The sequence below is a fragment of the Mandrillus leucophaeus genome, unplaced genomic scaffold (genome assembly GCF_000951045.1).
Source record: "Mandrillus leucophaeus isolate KB7577 unplaced genomic scaffold, Mleu.le_1.0 Scaffold18, whole genome shotgun sequence".
Classification (NCBI taxonomy): domain Eukaryota; kingdom Metazoa; phylum Chordata; class Mammalia; order Primates; family Cercopithecidae; genus Mandrillus; species Mandrillus leucophaeus.
The window spans coordinates 1,125,564-1,144,643 of record NW_012101809.1 but is presented as its reverse complement, the minus strand read 5'-3'; the positions used below and the strand labels follow the sequence as shown (position 1 = coordinate 1,144,643).

The following is a 19,080-nucleotide window of genomic DNA, read 5'->3' as shown; positions in this document are numbered from 1 at the left end:
TTGCTTTTCATATTTAAGTCTTAACCCATTTGGAATTTATTTTGATGTTGAGTATGACATAGGGATTCAGTTTAATTTTTTCAAATGGCAAGCCAATTGTCTCAGACTGTTTATTGAATAGTTTATTATTTCCTCTACTTATTTCTAATGCCATATCCATCATATAATAAGATACTATACATAATTTGTTCTGATGCCAGAATCTCTATTATTTTCCAATTTTTTGCTCTCTCCTTCCTCAATACTACTTTGTTTTAATTATTGTAGCTTTTATGTTAAGTCTTGCTATGTGGAGAGAGAGTTGTGTAACTATTCCTCTTACCTGTTAACTCTTCCTAACTATATTTAAAATTATCCTGGACTCTTCTAGGCCCTTTATTCATCCACATGAATTTTAGAACCAGCTCCTTAAGTTTTGTGAAATATTGTGTTGAGATTTTGATTGGAATTGCATGGAATATATACATCAATTTGGAGAAAATTATGATATTGAGTCTTATAAATCTATTTCTCCATTTATGAGAGATGTCTTTTAAAAAGTGTCATAATTTTCTTCTAAAGTTCTTGCACATTTATTAAAGATTTGTTCTTATATACCTTTATGTTTTTTTGTTATTGACTTTTTAAAGGCACATTTTCTACTTGGTTTTGTGTAAGTGTGCTGTTGATTTTTTTATTTAGCAATATTGCTGAAGATGCTCTTATTTCTAATAGACGCTTAGATTTCCCATGAACAATCATATGGTCTTCAGACAATAGGTCGTTAACTTCACAGAAGTACAATTTTATTTTTGTTCTTTATAGTCACATACCTTTTATTTCTTCCTATCTTACTGCTTTAGGCTATGACTTCTAGTACAGTGTAGAAAAGAAAGTGACAAGCATTCTTGTCCTTAACTTTAAATAGTCCCAGTGGCATTTACTGTATTTAACACTGGTTAATAAAGTTTCAATCTGTATGTTGCTTGCTGAGAACTTTTATTTTGAATGGCTGTTAAAACTTTCAGAATTTTTTTGAGACAGGGTCTCGCTTTGTCACCCAGGCTGGAGTACAATGGTATAATCACAGTTCACTGCAGCCTCAGCCTCCTGGGCTTAAGTTATCTTCCCACCTCAGCCTCTCGAGTAGCTGGGACTACAAGTGCACGCCACCACACCCAGGTAATTTTTGTATTTTCTGTAGAGACAGGGTTTCACCATGTTGCCCAGGCTGGTCTTGAATTCCTGAGCTCAAGTGATCCACCTGCCTCAGTCTTCCAAAAGTGCTGGCATCATAGGTGTGAGCCACTGTGCCCAGCCTGAAATTTTTTTCTACATATATTGAGATGTTTTTAAAGCTGTTAGTGTGGTAAATTATATTAACAGATTTATCTTTGCGTTTCTGGGATAAACATCCACTTGGTCATTTTATAGGTCATTATATACATTTTTATATAGTTTGCTGATAATTTCTTTAGAATTTTTACCTTTATTTTCATAAATGAGATCAGCTTATAATTTTCTTACACTTTTAGTGTCAGGTTTTTTGGTATCATGGTTATACTGTCCCCAAGATGAGTTGAAGAGCATGGCTTCCTTTTCTGTGTTCTGTTGTAAATCAGATCATTATATATCAGATCTGTATAACTTCATCTTTGTGGGTCTGGTGGAACTTGTAAAAGCCATCTTAGTCTTGTGAGGTTTCTGCTTTATTTTTGTTTGCTTTTTGTGGTAATATTTAACCTATTGATTTAATTTCTGTATTGAGTATAGGTCTATTCAAATACATGTTTCTTTTTAAGCCAGTTTTGGTAATTATATTTTCATAGAAAATTATTCATTTCATCTGATATTTCAAATTTGGGGGCATAAATTTGTTTGTAGAATTCTCTCATGATTTTTAAAACTTCTACCAAATCTGTGTGCCCCTTTTCATTGCTAATACTGTTTGCTTGTGCCTTTTCTTTTGCTGAATCAGTTTTGTCAGAGGTCTGTTTTATTTCATTCATCTTTTCAGATAATTGGCTTTTGATTTTGGTTTTGTTGACTGTTACTTTGTTTTAATTATTTACACGTTTTAAAAATTATTTCCTTCCATCTTTTTTTTTTTAGCTTATTCATTTGTTCTTTTTTAACTTCTTGAGTTGGATAGTTAAGTTTCAGTCTTTTCTAGTGGAAACATGGAGGATTATAAATTTTCTTCTAAGTACTGCTTTAGCTATGTTTCACAGGTTTTGAAATGTACTTTGTTTATTGGTGTTCAGTTTTAATTTTTTTAAAAACCTTTTCCTTCTAATTTCTTCTTTGGCTCATGAATTATTAAAAGTATATGTTTCAATTTTTGGTTTAGCAGGTTTTGAGGGGCTACCTTTTATTGTTGATTTCCAGTGTTAGTACATTGTAGTCAGAAAATAAGACTTGTTATATGGATTCTTAAATATTTGTTGAAAATTGCTTTGTGGCCTACCTGTATGTGGTCCTTTTTTGTAAATGTCTGTGTGCTTGAAAAGATTGAATCTGTGTTCTCTGGTTGTTGGATGCAGGTTTCTTTATACACCCATTTGGTCAGGCTTATGAATTGTGTTGTTCACATCTTCTCTATTCTTCTAATTTTTGCCTTCTTGAGCTATCAATTACTGAGAAAGATGTGTTAAAATCTCCCACTATGACCATGGGTTTGTTGACTTGTAATTTTTTTCTTTACATATTTTGAGACTGTATCATTAAGAACATTCTGGTTCAGGATTGTTATATCTCCATGGAGAATTGCTTCTGTTTTGTAATAACCTTTATCCCTAGATATGTTTTTAACTTAAGAGCTATTTTGCCTGATAATATAGCTATACCAGATTTTTCTTGGTTAGTTATTTTCTTGGTGTACCTTTTCCCATTCTTTTACTTTCAACTTTTCTATGTCATTATGTTTTAGGTGTGTCTCTTGTAAACAGCATATAGCTGGATTTTGTTATCTTATCCAATGTGAGAATCTGTCTTTTAACTGGTGAGTTTAGTCTTTTTATATTTATTGTGGTTACTGCTATATTTGGATGTGTTTGTATCATTTGATTATGTGCTATTTACCATGCATTTTTCTCTGCTGCTTTTTCCCTTTTCTGATTGGTATTGAATTGATTGAATTTTCTTTTCTTTTCTTCCTTTTACTTAATTGGAAGTTTTACATTCCATTTCTGGAATGTATAACTGGTTGTTAATCATTCTATCCTCTTTTTGAACAGTACCTTAGAATGCTTTAACTCTTATCACTGTCCTCCAGTCTTACATCTTATTATTGCATAGTATTTTAGTTTCATGTTGTCTTTATCCTCCCATTGATTATGATCATTATGATTAATCCTTGCAGTAAACATTTATTTTGATTGGACTTGTGTTGAGTAATTTTTTTCCTCTCCATTGCTTCTGGTGATTTTTTTTTTCTAGTAATTTTTTTTTCAGTGAAGACTAAGGAGTGAAAGTTATCTTCAGTCCTCCTTGGTCTGAAAATGCTTTTATTTCATTCTTGAATGGTAATTTAGCCTACAATTCTAAAGCAAGCTAATTTTTCCTTATCAATATGGCAGTATTATTTCAATTTTGTTTGGCTTCTTGTACCTATTTACTACGTATGCTGTTAGTCTGATTGCTCCTTTTGGGTAATCAGCCTTTCTTCTCTTTTTGCTTTTAGCTTGTTTCTCTCTGTATTTGGGTGTTCTTCAGTTTCACTGTGATGCGGCTAGGTAGAGAAAAGGTTACTTCTTAACTGGGCTGGTTGGTAGAGTGTTTTAGTTCCTCTTTCATTAGAGTTGCAGCCCTCTAGAGGTCTCAGTTTTATGCAAGGGTCTTAGTTCTACCATCACAAGGCCTCATCTCCTGGTCTTGCGTGGGTAGTAACCCAGGTCCCATTCCCTTCTTGTCTAATAACCACCCCAGGGACGCCACCATACAGGCTCTTGGCTCCCCCTTGGCTTAAGTCACTTGAGGATCTCTCATTCTTTCTTACAACTCAGCCATGCATTGAAAAACAAATTTGCTAAATTTCATCTAGCATTTTAAGATGTTGTTAGATAGATAAAGGGTTTTCTCTCTGGCCTTTTGCACCATTTTTCTAGAAGTGTGGTTGTGCTTTTTATTGATTTTATTCCCACATGACAGAGAGCTTTGTTAAATGAGATTACCACAATAGTCCCCCTAGGCTGAGGCAGCATTCTCTGGGTTCTAGCTGCAGGCTTCAGATCCCTCACCTTTTATTCATGTTTTATCTTGAGTTTCTCCTTACAGTTCAATTTCTAGCCCCATTGAACACAGTAGTTTAGTTTTTGGATGGTGTAATATAGATGGATTTTACATTGGTGGAGAAAGAGGGAATTATTTCCTGGAGTAGTTCGTAAAGCATACTGTTTTCTGGAAAGAAAAAATCGCTTGGAAGTTTTCTTTCCGTTATGCACTTTCTCTAGGGGTCAGAGATAAGATGTCTTAAAATACCCATCTTCTTTGACTGAAAAGGAGAATTGAGAATGTTCTTTACGAATAGCAGTGATTGAATGTAAAGTATAATTTGAGTCTTTCTTCCTTGTCCTGGGTCATTTGGGTAGGCCAGAGGTTTGTTAAAGATGTTGAGTTTCCCCTGCATGTACTTGCTTGCCGCACCAACATGTTCACTCCCAGTGCTTGTTTTCACCTTCCCAAATGAATCACCCTGCTTTCTGCTTTATTTCCCTACAGCAGTTGGAATACTCCTCTTCTGATACCATTTTCATCATGTCATTTCCCTAATGGTAGCTTAACAGTAGATCCTGAGTACAGTAAAACTAAGCTCCTTAGCCTGTCACTCGACAGAGGTCTCCTAGCCCTCTTTCTGTTCTTATTTTTTGTTGTCTTGTCGGCTGGCTCCGTATCACCTCTTCATTGTGACTTGTTCATTTGTGCCTTCTTGTCTTTCTTGTTTTTGTTTTTGTTTTTGTTTTTAAGGCAGGGCCTCACTCTGTCACCCTGGCTGGAGTGCAGTGGCATGATCATGGCTCACTGTAGCCTTGACCTCCCAGGCTCAAGAGATCCTCATGCCTCAGCCTCCTGTGTAGCTGGGACTGTAGGCATGCATCATCATGCTTGGCTAATTTTTTAATTTTTTTGTAGAGATGGAGGTCTCACTATGTTGCTCAAGCTGGTCTTGAACTCTTGGGCTTCAGAAATCCTCCTGCCTCAGCCTCCCAAAGTGCTGAGATTACAGGCATTAATCACCATGCCTGGCGCTTCTTGTCTTTCTCTGTGCTTCCTGGCATGTCTTCTTAGGTCATATCCATTATTTCCTTTAAGGTTACTTCCAGAAGGCCTTCCTTGGTTTAACTTATCTCATTCATTCTTTCTTTCTCCTGCCACATTAGTTAATTGTCCTGTATTGCCATGCATTTATGTTGCTCTGTTTTTGTTCTCTGATACTTTCATAAAGTATCTTTTTTTCCCATTAGCTTGTGGACCATTGCTACAGAGTTGCATGAAGGACTGGCACTTTAACCTTTTTTACTCCTTCCCACAAAACTAGCACTGTCAAAATAGAACAGTAAATTAGGAAATAAATTCCCTTTTTTCCTTTGAGTAGTTTACAGTCTGATTAGATAAAACTTAGTGAAACAATTAGCACATAAAACTTTCTGTAATTAAGTGTTAGACTGTGTGCTGCTGGTTCGAAGTGCCTCAGGTACTGCAGAAATGGTTTTGAATGTGTCTTCTTATGTTATATGATTATAGAAGCAGAGAAGATTGCACAAGTGGCAAAAATTCGGTTTCAGCAGAAAGTGATGGAAAAAGAAACTGAAAAGCGCATTTCTGAAATCGAAGGTACATTGTGGGGAGAGGATGAAGCTCTGACTGTCCTGAACTGCCTCCTCTCTGCCTTTGATTGTGGTGGGTGAGAAGGCCATGGAATAATCTGGTCTGGAGGAAGTAGCTGTCCTGATAGTATGAATCAGTTTTTTTTAATTGCTGTCACATATCCAGCTGTTGGGTTTGTTTGTGACTGTGGGTAGCTCAGCTTTCCTTTTCTTCCTTAAATTGGGGCTTATTAGCTACCACTTTATTTTCAGGCACACAAGATCTGAAAATTACCCATAATCAACTGTAAAGAATATGCAAGATAATAAACCCCATCATCACCACCAGTTTCTTTTCCACCTGTCCAAAATAAAAATAAAATGGAAAAACCAGTTTTCATGGAGGGCCTCACACTCCTTGATTTCACATAGTGAGATGTTGATATTCTTAGCTCAGTCTTGAAGTCACTTGTTTATATATTACTGCTTCCTGTCTCTGTTGACTGATTCTCGATCAAATTTGGAGGGGCTAGAGACAATGCAGTAAATAGAGCTTTTATGTCTGGACTTATTTTACTTGAAGCTTAGTACCTGGGTGGAGTATGAGGCTTTGAGTGATAGGAGGTGGGAGAGTGGGTAGAGGAAAGAAGGAGCAACTTAGAGTAGAAAACAAGTGGGCTCAGATGAGCTGAGAGTTATTTGACAGTGAAAAGAGTATTCCTCTTGGAGAAGTTGCTGTCTGGGGACTGGGACTCAAAAACTGCTAATATGTTTTTAAAACTTTCAATGTGAAATAAGCAGTCAAAATATTAGGCATTGGGGAAAGGGACTTTTAACTAGCTGAGGGAATGGATTGACACCTTTCCTTTGTTTTTATTTGCTAGATGCTGCATTCCTGGCCCGAGAGAAGGCGAAAGCAGATGCTGAATATTATGCTGCACATAAATATGCCACCTCAAACAAGGTGACTGGCTCCCCGGCCACTTTCCTAATGATGCATGTCGGGTTTTTGCTTTCTCTTTTCAGGGGCTCTGATATGATAGAAGTGATTTTATCCATTGTCAAGAAAGTGTTATGACCAAGACATCCTCCAGAATTAGTCAGTTAGCAAGAACTATTTCACATTCCTTGGGTAGGGAACTTTATATAGTCCCTTATAAAAGTGGGAAGCTTAGGACAAAGGCTAACGTATATAAACACAGGCCAAACGCCATAAATCCATTCATTTGTACTGCTGTATAAGGCTCAATAATTAGTCAAGTTGAAGGTCTTCTGAGGTAAGAGGGACAGGAGAAGAGTAGAGTCTATTTACAATTGCTTTCCAAATAAGGTAGTTTTTTTGGGTAGATACTTAGCTTGATTAGAGCAGTGTTTCTCATCAAAGGCATTCCTGGCATTTGGGGTTGAGATACTTTTTCATCATTGAAGACCATCTCATGCATTGTAGGATATTTTGTATCCCTAGTCCTTGTCTACTAAATGTCAGTAATGGTCACCAGTTGTTTTAACTGCCACACACACATGCACATATTTCCATATGCCCCTCATTGAGTACTCCTTGTTTATTGGATTTAAAAAACTATTCCAGTCATGAGGAATTTCATATGGGATAACTTGAGAAGGGAGGTTGGGTGATCTGTAGGTGATAATTTGGTGTAAGGACTGGGGTAAGCTGGCTAGAGGGTACAGGGCTAGTGAGCAGGGGCTATATAAGAGGCAGCTAGAACTCTGATAGTATTCTGAGAAGGTTATTGTGGAGCAGATTGGAAGAGAAAAAGGGTTGAGAAAGAGATTACTAAAGTGGATGATGCAGTTTGAAGGATTAGAGTCAAGTTTTAAGATATAGACAGGGCTTTCAATTTAGAAGGGAACAACATAATCTGTATTTAGAAGAAATGATAAGATATGATAGAATGAGAGTTGTCAGTACTTTGAAAACCAATATACATTTTAAAATGAACGTAACATTGAAAGACAATTCTACAGACACATAATGGAATTTGACCAAGAGAAAGGCATGACAGGAAACTCCAGTTGAGGAAGCTAGGAGTCCAAATCTAATGGGAGAAGCTCATCCGGCACAAGTTTCAAGATCTTGCCATTGAGGTCTACCTTATTCAGAAAGGGGCAGTAGTTTTATGCCATTTTGAAAAATGTGACTCATATACTAACCTATATTAAAAAGGCTTGAGGAAGAAATGTGGTTGTACACTATGACCAGATTTGATTTGAGTGTTTTGACAGAGGATACGGATCACCTGGGGAAGATAGAGATCCAGGGAGTGAAAGATGTCAAAGTGTAGAAAATAAATGCTATAGGACTGTGAAGGACAACATGGACTTTTGCCTGGGGGACAGGTCAGGACTCAAGGAGAGGATCACAGAGCAGGATCTGAGGGGCTTTGAAAGGCATATGTTCCAGGGAATAGTGGAAATGGATTTTAATCAAACCCAGATAGATTCTGGTTAGAGACATCTTGGCATCCTGATTTAGGCAAAAAAAAAAAAAAAAAAACAACAACAAAAAACAACTCTGTGACCGAGGGAGATCTGGTGGTCGACGAGTTTTAATCAAACCCAGACAGATTCTGGTTAGATAATCTTGGCATCCTGATTTAGACAAAACACTGTGACAGAGGGAGGTCTGGTGGTCAATGAGTTTTAATCAAACCCAGGGAGATTCTGGTTAGATAGATACATCTTGGCACTGATGTAAACAAAACAAAACTCTGTGACAGAGGGAGATCTGGTGGTGGACGAATAGCTGTCTGTCACAGACAGCTTAAACATCCAGCTTCTGGGGAAAGGCAAAAGACCAGATCAGATGACCTCTTGAGATTTTATTCTAGTTCTAGAATTTGTTCAAGAAAAGCAGCACCAGCCCTTCCTTTGAAGTTCTGCTCTCATCCATTGATCTGTGTATCTCTCTCAAGAGAATCAACAGAGAACCAGGCATGATGGCTCATTCCTGTAGCCTCCCTGGAGGCTAAGATGAGAGTATCGCTTGAGCCGAGAAGTTGGAGGCTGCAGCAGTGAGCTATAATTGAACCACTGCATTCCAGCCTGGGCAACAGAGTGAGATCTCATCTTCAAAAAAATAGAGGCTGGGTGCAGCGGCTCCCATCTTTAATCCTGACACTTTGGGAGGCCAAGGTAGGAGGATTGCTTGAGGCCAGGAGTTTGAGACCAGCCTGGCAACATAGACCCCATCTCTACAAAAATAAAAATAAGTTTTTTAGAAAGACAATCAACAGAAACTCCAGACCAATTCCAGGTTGAATTCAACTAGATGAAATGAAAGTCACCATAGTTATTATTATTATTATTAGTTATTATCATTAGTTATCACAAATTGTTTTCTAACCTCCCCCATCCTTTTATTAAAAAGTGAACAGCTTCTCTTGCATTAAGTCAAGAGCTTATTGAAGGAATTTTAAGTCAGGAACGCAACTGTTAATGTGATAGCCACTCTCCAAAGTGAGAGAGGGTCATTGGCAATTATTCAGGCTTGAATCGTGATACTCAGAAGAGCAACAGGAGAAATGTATGTAGAGAGAGAGAAGACTGTTGCACCAGAGTATCCTGATGCCTTTGCTCTTGTTTGCTCCCACACAGCACAAATTGACCCCGGAATATCTGGAGCTCAAAAAGTACCAGGCCATTGCTTCCAACAGTAAGATCTATTTTGGCAGCAACATCCCTAACATGTTCGTGGACTCCTCATGTGCTTTGAAATATTCAGATATTAGGACTGGAAGAGAAAGCTCACTCCCCTCTAAGGAGGCTCTTGAACCCTCTGGAGAGAACCTCATCCAAAACAAAGAGAGCACAGGTTGATGCAAGAGGTGGAAATGTTCTCCATATCAAGATGTGGCCCAAGGGGTTAAGTGGGAACAATGGTTATACGGACTCTTCAGATTTACACGGAACTTACACTTCATCTGTTCTGCCTCTCCTGCGATAGTCCTGGGTAGTCCACTGATTGGAGGATGGAGCCAGCTGTCTGACACACAAATGGTCTTTTCAGCCACAGTCTTATCAAGTAACCTATATGTGTTCCTTTCTAAACTGCTACTCATGAGTGAGGAAAGTCTGATGCTGAGATACTGCCTGCACTGGAATGTTAAACACTAAATATATAACAAGCTGTGTTTTCCTAAGTGGAGATCAGTTGAATAATGTTTACATTGGTCCCCCAGGGAAATGTGTGCTCAGCCATTCAAGAGATGACTGAGAAGGATATGGTAAGTTCAAGAAGACTCATTGCACTTGGGACCTAGGCCCTTTCTTTGGGATCCAGTTCCAGCCTTCATCCATGTGATTAAGATCCAGGCCACTGAAGTTCCCCAGGAAACGATCTTCCACTTGAGCAACCTTTTACTTGATACAATTTGCACCTTTCTGTTTTCCTACAGGATGGTGGTGGCTTGCAGGGACCTGAGCTTTGCTACCCAACCAGAGATTCCTCATAGAGATTCCTAATCACTAGTTTCTTGTATTCATAAGCTCAGAGATACAGAGGGCTTGGTTTGAAGTTTGAGGTGAGATGAAACCTTTGCTCAGAACCAAAGCTCTGGGGCCCTGCATTCCCTCCATTGGGTGATGACTGTCAGCATCACTGCCGCAGGCCATGCTTGACTAAGGTGCCTGGTTTTTAGCTACAGCCACCTCCTTGTGTGTTACCTTTCGGCTGTGACTGGCCAAGAGTGGGACAGGGCTTTAACCACAAATAGGAGCAGCATACAATTCCTAGTGATTTGCTGCACAGTTGTGTATCATAATTGCAGGGAGTTTTTATTTTTAAAACTGGATCTGGGGTATATTCATTTGCCCCATCACCTCTGTCTAAAGGCCCAAGTCCGAGGGCTGCGATGGTCACAAGCACACTGATGCTCCTTAAGGTTGTTTGTCTGGAGCCCACATAGTGTGGAACAAAAAGTCACCTGGAAAGCATCCTTGGTCATTGTCTCCTTCCCACCTGGCCCAGAAGTTGTTTCTCCAGCTCTCACCTCCCCCAGGAGATCAGGATTCCACTGACGTCCTGGGCAGCCAGTGAATTTAATTTTCCATGAGAAACAACAGAGTTAACCTGTGGCAATAGGAGACCTACTTCATGTGGACCTTTTTTTTTTTCCTTCAGTTTAACTTCTCTGGAGCAGTGTGCTGCGTAGTTTGGCCTGAGTTTGTGCAGCTTAAGACACCTCTTGTGTACACTATATTGAAGCTCCACAGAAAAGTCATGGGACCACTTCTAGAAACCTTTCAGCTGTCAGGCCTGTCAGTCTCATGACAGCTTGTTGGTTGTGCCAAACACTTTATTTGGGAAAGGAAAGCCCAGATTTGAGTGGGTCTTTCCCCTGGGCTTTATCCTATAGAGGCATTTGTAATACGGAGAAAATAATTTTTCATTTTTGCTCATTTAATTCTATAAATTCTCTTTATGAATGAATTTTGTGTTCTTTAGTTCTCCTTAAAAGAACTTTTGAATTATAAAAATAAATTCTTTACCTGTCGAATTGTTGCCTCAGATGATTGTCGTGGAAAATCTGGATCATTGACCTCTGTGCTTTCATTCCTAGAGATGTTTTATAGTTACATGAGCAAAGCTGTTGCCCCAAAGTGATGGCCCTGGAGGCAGGGCTGAGGAACAGGGAAATGCCGCTGTGAAGTCTTAAAGCACTTCTGCTTAAACTCCACATGTGAGGAGTGTGCCTCCCTGTGCCCTCTCAGCTCTGAGGCTGGCCGTCTTTCAGGGTGTTCCTTTTGGCAAATATACCCTGTAATCTTGAGTCTAAATTTATATGTTGAAATGCTACCTTTTTTAAAATAAGAAACTAAATAAAATTATTTTACTATCAGTGATTTGTGTTTTTTTTTCCCATGTCTTCATTTTTCTGTCATCTTAACATGCTCCTAAGGCTGTCTTGCACATTTGAACTAGGGAGCCAGTTTATTTGCTGGTTTAACTTAACTTTAGAGGCTTTTATTATACTCTTCCCAGAATACTGCCTACCTGCTGTCAGAATGTTTAAAACAAGGTGTCCGCTCTTTGCTGACTCCTGGAATTTAGCAAGGGATGTTCTTCTAATTCTTTGTGGGACAGGGCCTGCAACAGAGGGGCAAGGAGGGAGGATGGAACATCAGGCTACTGGGATCCGTCCCTGAGAGCAAAAATACTTCTACACCGAGCAGGGGAGGAGACAGACCAAGCCAGAGGAAGAACAATTTGTGTAAATTATAACTGGCAGTGTAATGGCACAATATAACCAACTTCACTATTAAGATGTTAGCGGCGCAAGAGCCAGAGTTGGACCTGCTCTTCCCAAACGTTCTATATTCCCTCTTGGGGTCAATTTCCTGGTGATCTTGGGCCAGCAGGGAGTGGTAATGGGAGTTTTGGGGAAAGCAGCTCTTTCCTCCTGTTCTTATGGGATCAACCCCATAGTATCCTATGTCAGTTGCTGTGGACCTGAAAATAATTTGAACTGACCATCCTATAGGCTATTGGTAGGTATTAAAATGAAGTGATTTCTGCCTCTTCTGTGGCAAAAGAATTTTGTGAATTGGAAACTGGCTTCTAATCGCTTTGGGATTAAGTCTCAAATGTGTGCACACGAAGTTCGTGATCTGACCCCTGCTGTCCTCTCCAGCCACCCTTCTCTAAGGTCCCTGAATACACCTTCTCTCTGTCCCATCTCATACATTGTTCCATCTGCCTGGTTCACTTTCCTTCCCTGGTAATGCTGACTTTCCTTGGCCAACTCCTGAGTCTGTATCAGTTCTTCAGATGTAAAAGCTTCAGTTCACTTTGAACTGCTTGGCCTGGGTTAGCATCCTGGCTGCTCCCCCCACCCCCACATGTTATGCGCACATAGTTAACGCCCTCACAGAGATTAGCATTTGTGAAAACAGACATCAAGCACATAATGTCATGTCTCTCATTATGTGCTTGATGTCTGTTTTCACAAATGCTAATCTCTGTGAGGGTGGGGGCTGTGGCTGTGCTGTTCCCTTGGGATTGTTTCTGTTGCTAATGCCTAAGATGGCATCTGGCCCATATGAGATGGCTTTGTTGCATGAAAGAACAAAAAGTTGAATATGACATGCAGGTAAATCAGGCAAGTGAGTCATGGAAAAAAGAACTTAGAAGTGAGCCTACAGTGTCCATGTCAGGACTTTATGTGTAACCATGGGAAGTTACCTAACATCTCTGAACCTGTTTACTCATGTTTGCAGGGCAACTCTTCAGTGGGTTCAGGAGGATATGTTGATGCATCTAGCGTAAAGATTTGCACATGGTAATTGCTGGGATGCATTAGTTCACCTTGTCTACAGGAGTCAATATATGTGTCTGTCTCTGAGTAGCTGTAAGTTCCCATAGTGGAGAGAGCACAGTGCCTGCTATCTGCAATTGCATAATAGAACACATTGATTAATGTCTTCAGCAGCTATGAGCTAAGCTAGCTGGATGTTAAACCCCAACCACAGCCCTCCAGGAGCATCCCAACAAGCTGGGCCAGCTTCTCATCTTTCTCCTGGTCTCTGCCCTGGTATAAACACTTAAAATGAATTTACTGGGCCAGGCGCAGTAGCTCACGCCTGTAATCCCAGCACTTTGGGAGGCTGTGGCAGGCTGATCGTGAGGTCAGGAGATCAAGACCAGCCTGATAAACATGGTGAGACCTCATCTGTACTAAAAATACAAAAATTAGCCAGCTGTGGTGGCACATGCCTGTAATCCCAGCTACTCGGGAGGCTGAGGCAGAAGAATCACTTGAACCTGGGAGGTGGAGGTTGTAGTGAACCAAGATCGAGCCACTGCGCTCCAGCCTGGGCAAAAGAGCAAGACTCCGTCTCAAAACAAACAAACTAATTTACTGTTCATTCATTACTCACTTCTAGTGTCTATTTTGACATAGACCGTAACTCAGAATGTTTTACTTGTCTCCCTTACCATATTTCTTCTGAATTAGTACCTGTCTTTCCAATCAGTTTTTCTACTTTTTTTTTTTTAATTTAAAAGAAGTGTCCTTCCGGCGGGGCTTGGTGGCTCACGCCTGTAATCCCAGCACTTTGGGAGGCCGAGGCAGGCGAATCAACTGAGGTCAGGAGTTTGAGACCAGCCTGGCTAACATGGTGAAACCCTGTTTCTACTAAAAATGCCAAAAAAAAAAGTCTTTCTTTCTTCCTACAAATATTTATTGAGCATCTACTGTGTGCTAGTTGCTGAGGAAACAAAAAGCCATATAGCCTTGTGTGTGTGTGTGTATGTGTGTGTGTGTGTGAGAGAGAGAGAGAGAGAGAGAGATGGGGCAGTACAGCAAGTAAGTAGGCAAGTGTGATAGTGTGGTAAGTAAGCAGGGTATTCACTGGGTGCTGTGGGGTACTGGTAAAGATCAGCCCAGCCTTGTGGATTCTAGGAAGCAATGTCTGACCGGAGCCACATTTTTGTAAGGATGGACAGGAGGCAGCCAGCCAGCTGAAGAGAGCAATGGTGATGGTGGAGTGTGTTCCAGGCAGTGGGAGAAGCACTTGCTATTGCATTTCAAAATGCAGTTTACTGGGTCCCCTTGCCTTAGCAGTGCCAAGAGGCATGAGGAGCTGTCCATTGCAAACCTTATGAGCTCTACTGTTACTTCATTTCGTAGCTGAGATCTAGAGAGATTACATTACTCAAGATCCCATGAATATGAGTGGCAAAGGATTTGAACCTGTCATATTCCAGATCCAAGTTTACCACAGCCCTTTATATTTGCCTTTGAAGCCATTACGTTTAGGGTGATGGAAGCTCTAAATTGAGGGGAGATTTTAGGGATGTTTAGAGATTTGTAGGCCCTGCAGTCGAGGTCAGGAAAAGGGATAATCAGATGGTTCATGTGTGAAGTGGTGACCTATGGGTGACTTCTCTGCCCTCTGCAGGGCTTGGCAGAGGTGCTCTCAGTAAGCTGAGCAGTATGACAGCTGATTCCAGAAAGATCAGCCCTTTGGAGCCTGGGGGAGCAGCTCCCCTTATTTGTGTTACAAAGCAAGTGGAGGTGAACAGTGCAGGGCTGATGGCACAACCCCCAGATCCCGTTTGCAGATGTGAACCACTCATTCTCCCAGTTGCTGGGAGTGTTCATGGTGACAGCTTTTAGCAGAGTTGCTCTGCAGAAATTTTCCTCAGCTAAAGACCCCTGCCCCGGGCCAAGGTCACATCCCTTCCCAGGAATTAAAAACACATTCCATAAGTGGTTGATGCAGGGGTCGAAAGGCAATTTGTCCTAAACAAAATTGCCTTGGTTTTCTCCATATATAAGTCTGTCAGAGTGTGCATCTTAATAGGCACAATAACTGTAACTGGATTTCAGACACATAAGGCAGGTTCTGACACACTGGGTGTGTCTGATGCCTCTGGCGCCCTATCACAATTCCGCTCCACCCCACCTCTAATTCCAGCTGTGGCCATGGTAGACAGTTCCATGAGGCATCAACTCACTTTCCTCTGACTGCGTCTCACCTCACACATGAGCTGCACTTACTGCTTTTCACCCTAGGGATCCTCCAACACTGGAGGCTGCAGTTAGTCCAAACATATGCTCAACTCAGGCACAAGAATTAATAGCCTCTGGGACAACCCTCAACTGGTAGGAGACAGGACCACAAATGGTTAGAGAGGAGGTGACCCAAAAAAACCTTTTCGATGGAGACAGCAACCCTACTGACACAAGAGAAACTGTGAAAATCACATTAAATACAATTCAACAGATGTTTGTTGAGTACCTGATATGTGCCAGGAAACCTAAAATGTATAAAGTAATGGGCTAGTAATGAACAACAGTGAGTAAGACAAACATAGTCTCTGCTCTCTTAGAATCAACAGTCTCGGGCTGGACGTGGTGGCTCATGCCTGTAATCACAGCACTTTGAGAGGCAGAGGCGGGCGGATCACAAGGTCAGGAGTTTGAGACCAGCCTGGCCAATATGGTGAAACCCCGTCTCTACTAAAAATACAAAAATTAGCCGGGCATGGTGGTGTGTGTCTGTAGTCCCAGCTACTTGGCAGGCTGAGGCAGGAGAATCACTTGAACCCGGGAGGCGGAAGTTGCAGTGAGCCGAGATCATGCCACTGCACTCCAGCCTGGGGGACAGAGTAAGACTCTGTCTCAAAAAAAAAAAAAAAAAACAAACAGTCTGGTGGGAAAGTAGGCCTTAACCAAAGCACTTGAGAAACTTATCAAAGTGGGAGGAATGCAGTGCTAGTAGGGTCTGAAAAAAGAGGGAGAAGATAAAGAATGAGAAAGAGAATAAGCCAGTTAAAGATCGGGGAATAACAACTTAATAAAATGGGCAAAGGATCTCAACAGACATTCTCCAGACAATATACACAAATAGTCAATAAAAACGTGAAAAAGATGGTCAACATCTTTAGTCATTAGCGGAATGCAACAAGATAGCCACTTCACACCCACTAGGATGGCTATAATAAGGCAGTAACTAGTGTGGGCAAGGAAGTGAAGCAATTGGAATCTGCATAATTTGCTGGTAGGAATGTAAAATGAGGGAACTGCTTTAGAAAACATTTTTCAGTTTCTCAAAATGTTAAACAGAGAGTTAACATATGATCCAGCAATCTCACTTCTGGGTATCTACCCAAAAGAATGGGAACATGTCCACCCGAAGACTTGCACATGAATGTTCATAGCAGTGTTATGCATAGTAGCCAGAAAGTGGACACAACCCCAAAGTGTCCATCACCTGATGAATGGATAAATCAAATGTGGTATATCCATATGATGGAATATTCTATAAAAAAGGAATGAAGTACTGATGCATGCTACAACAGGAATAAGCCTTGAAAACATTAGGCTAAGTGGAAGAAGCCAAGTCCTAGTTATATTAAATGTTCATCATAGACACATCTATATGTACAAAAAGACTGGCGGTTGCCTGAGGCTGGAAGGAGAGGGAATTGAGTGGCTGCTACTGGGCATGGGGTTTCTTCTTGGGGTACTGAAGAGATATTAAAATTTGATTTTGGTGGTAGTTGCATAATTCTGTATACACTAAAAACTATTGAGGCTGGGTGCGATGGCTCACGCCTGTTATCCCAGCACTTTGGGAGGCTGAAGTGGGCAGATCATTTGAGGTCAGGAGCTTGAGGCTAGCCCGGCCAACATGGTGAAATCCTGTCTCTACTGAAAATACAAAAAAATTAGCTGGGCATGGTGGCGTCCGCCTGTAATCCCAGCTACTGGGGGAGGCTGAGGCAGGAGAATCATTTGAACCCAGGAGCAGAGGTTGCAGTGAGCCAGGATCGTGCCACTGCACTCCAGCCTGGGCGACAGAGCAAGACTCCATCTCAAAAAATAAAAATTAAAAAAATAATAAAAACTACTGAACTGTATACTTTAAATTATAAATTGTATGGCATATGAATTATATCTCAAGTTGTTATTTTTTTTAAAGGACTGAGTAATAGCATGAAGACCTCAGTTCAAGAACCTTCCAGAAATGGTAAAAAATATTCAACATAGGCACAACATTATTAGTGAGAATGGGAGCACCGAAACATGAGACCGAAGAGGTGGTGTGAGAAGAGGGGAAGGGCAAGGTAGAGCATGGTGGGCCTTCTAAGTCTTATTACCCATTGGTGGTTTTTCCCAAAGGTTGGAAACAAAACCTTTCAAACAAAGCTTTTTGTGACAAGATGGCAGCAGCTGCCCAGGGCAGGAGAAGTGGTGGCAGAGGCAGTAGCCTCAGTGGCTTGTTGGCTAAGTGGAAGACGGATGAGAAGCGTGGAAAAACTGACAAGTGGGATGGATCCGCTATGAAAAACTCTGGATGATTCTGCCGGAAAGGTACTTCTGGAAAAATACCAGTAGGGGGAGAATTTTGGTCTCATTGACATTTGCCTCATCATCTGAATGTACTCCTGTTTCCTTGCCATAGTGGCTTTGATTTGGGATTCTATGTACCCCTTTCCAGAGTCCAAGCCCTTTTTGGCCATGTGCATCCTATCCTATTTTGTGATGATGGGGATTCTGACCACTTAGTTCTTTTTTTATCTTTTGAGTCAGAGTCTTGCTGTATCACCCAGGCTGGAGTGCAGTGCCACAATCTTGGCTCACTGCAACCTCCATCTCCCAGGTTCAAGTGATTCTTGTGCCTCAGCCTCCCGAGTAGCTGGGATTATAGGCGCATGTCACCATGCCTGGCTGATTTTTGTGTTTTTAGTAGAGACGGGGTTTCGCCATGTTGGCCAGGCTGGTCTTGAACTCCTGGCCTCAAGTGATCTGCCCGCCTTGGCCTCCCAAAGTACTGGGATTACAGGCGTGACCCACGGTGCCTGGCCATGACCATTTATAGCTCACATAAGAAGAGCATCTTCCTTGTGGTGCACAGGAAGGATCCTGCAGGAGTGGATCCTGGTATTTGGCAGCTGACCTTCCTCAGTGGGAGAAGAAGGCAGCTGCAGGAAGCCGAGTTCACCAACTTCATCGCTAAGTTTTTTGACCATGGTGGGACACTGGTCAGGGATGTATAAGAGCCTAAAATATCCAGGCTCCATGACAGTCTCACCACAGAAAGAAAATAAAATAGCCAGTTCTCACAGCAGCCCTCTTTTTGCTGGATCATGCTGAAAATACAGAAAATTTTAAATGGGTGAAGTAAGAAATGTTTAAAATGTCCCTGTTTTGTCCTGAAATTTTATTCTGGATAAATAGGATCTTCTAGCAAGATATGAGAAAGTGTAGCCCTGATGTCTGGCTGTAGCCTCCTTGGTCTGCTGATTACATTGTTTTGATTTGCTTTTCTGGAAAAGCACTTTTGCTAAAAGCGGTACAGATTTTTTCCTTTGTACCTAGCAGTACTTTATATAGTATAGCTTTGTGTCACGCAGCACTTGAAGACTCAACTTAAAAATATTATTAGGCCAGGCGTGCTGGCTCATGCCTGTAATCCCAGCACTTTGGGAGGCCAAGGTGGGTGGATCACAAGGTCAGGAGATCAAGACCAGCCTGGCCAACATGGTGAAACCCTGTCTCTATTAAAAATACAAAAATTAGCTGGGTGTGGTGGCAGGTGCCTGTAATCCAGGCTATTTGGGAGTCTGAGACAGGAGAATCGCTTGAATCCAGGAGGCGGAGGCTGCAGAGCTGAGATTGTGCCACTGCACTTCTGCCTGGGCAACAGAGCAAGACTCCATCTCAAAAAAATATATATATAAATATGTATTTTTTTTTACATACTTCCTCTTTCTAGTGTTCTTCATGTCTTCCTGTAGATATAAGTTGGCATCCCCATATTATTTCAC

The 19,080-nt window shown here is 41.0% G+C and overlaps 1 protein-coding gene and 1 pseudogene across 1 annotated transcript in view; both read left to right on the top strand.

Annotated features, from left to right (window-relative positions):
* ERLIN1 (ER lipid raft associated 1) overlaps positions 1–11,645 on the top strand; it is a 35,839-nt gene extending 24,194 nt beyond the window's left edge. Inside the window, exons 10-12 of the mRNA XM_011977385.1 lie at positions 5,722–5,811; positions 6,668–6,747; positions 9,399–11,645. Of these exons, the coding sequence (XP_011832775.1) occupies positions 5,722–5,811; positions 6,668–6,747; positions 9,399–9,620 (392 nt within the window). The 3' untranslated portion in view covers positions 9,621–11,645. The remainder of the gene's footprint in view (positions 1–5,721; positions 5,812–6,667; positions 6,748–9,398) is intronic.
* A 5,827-nt stretch (positions 11,646–17,472) lies between these two features.
* Positions 17,473–18,360, top strand: LOC105537830 (annotated as a pseudogene).
* Positions 18,361–19,080: the final 720 nt, after the last annotated feature.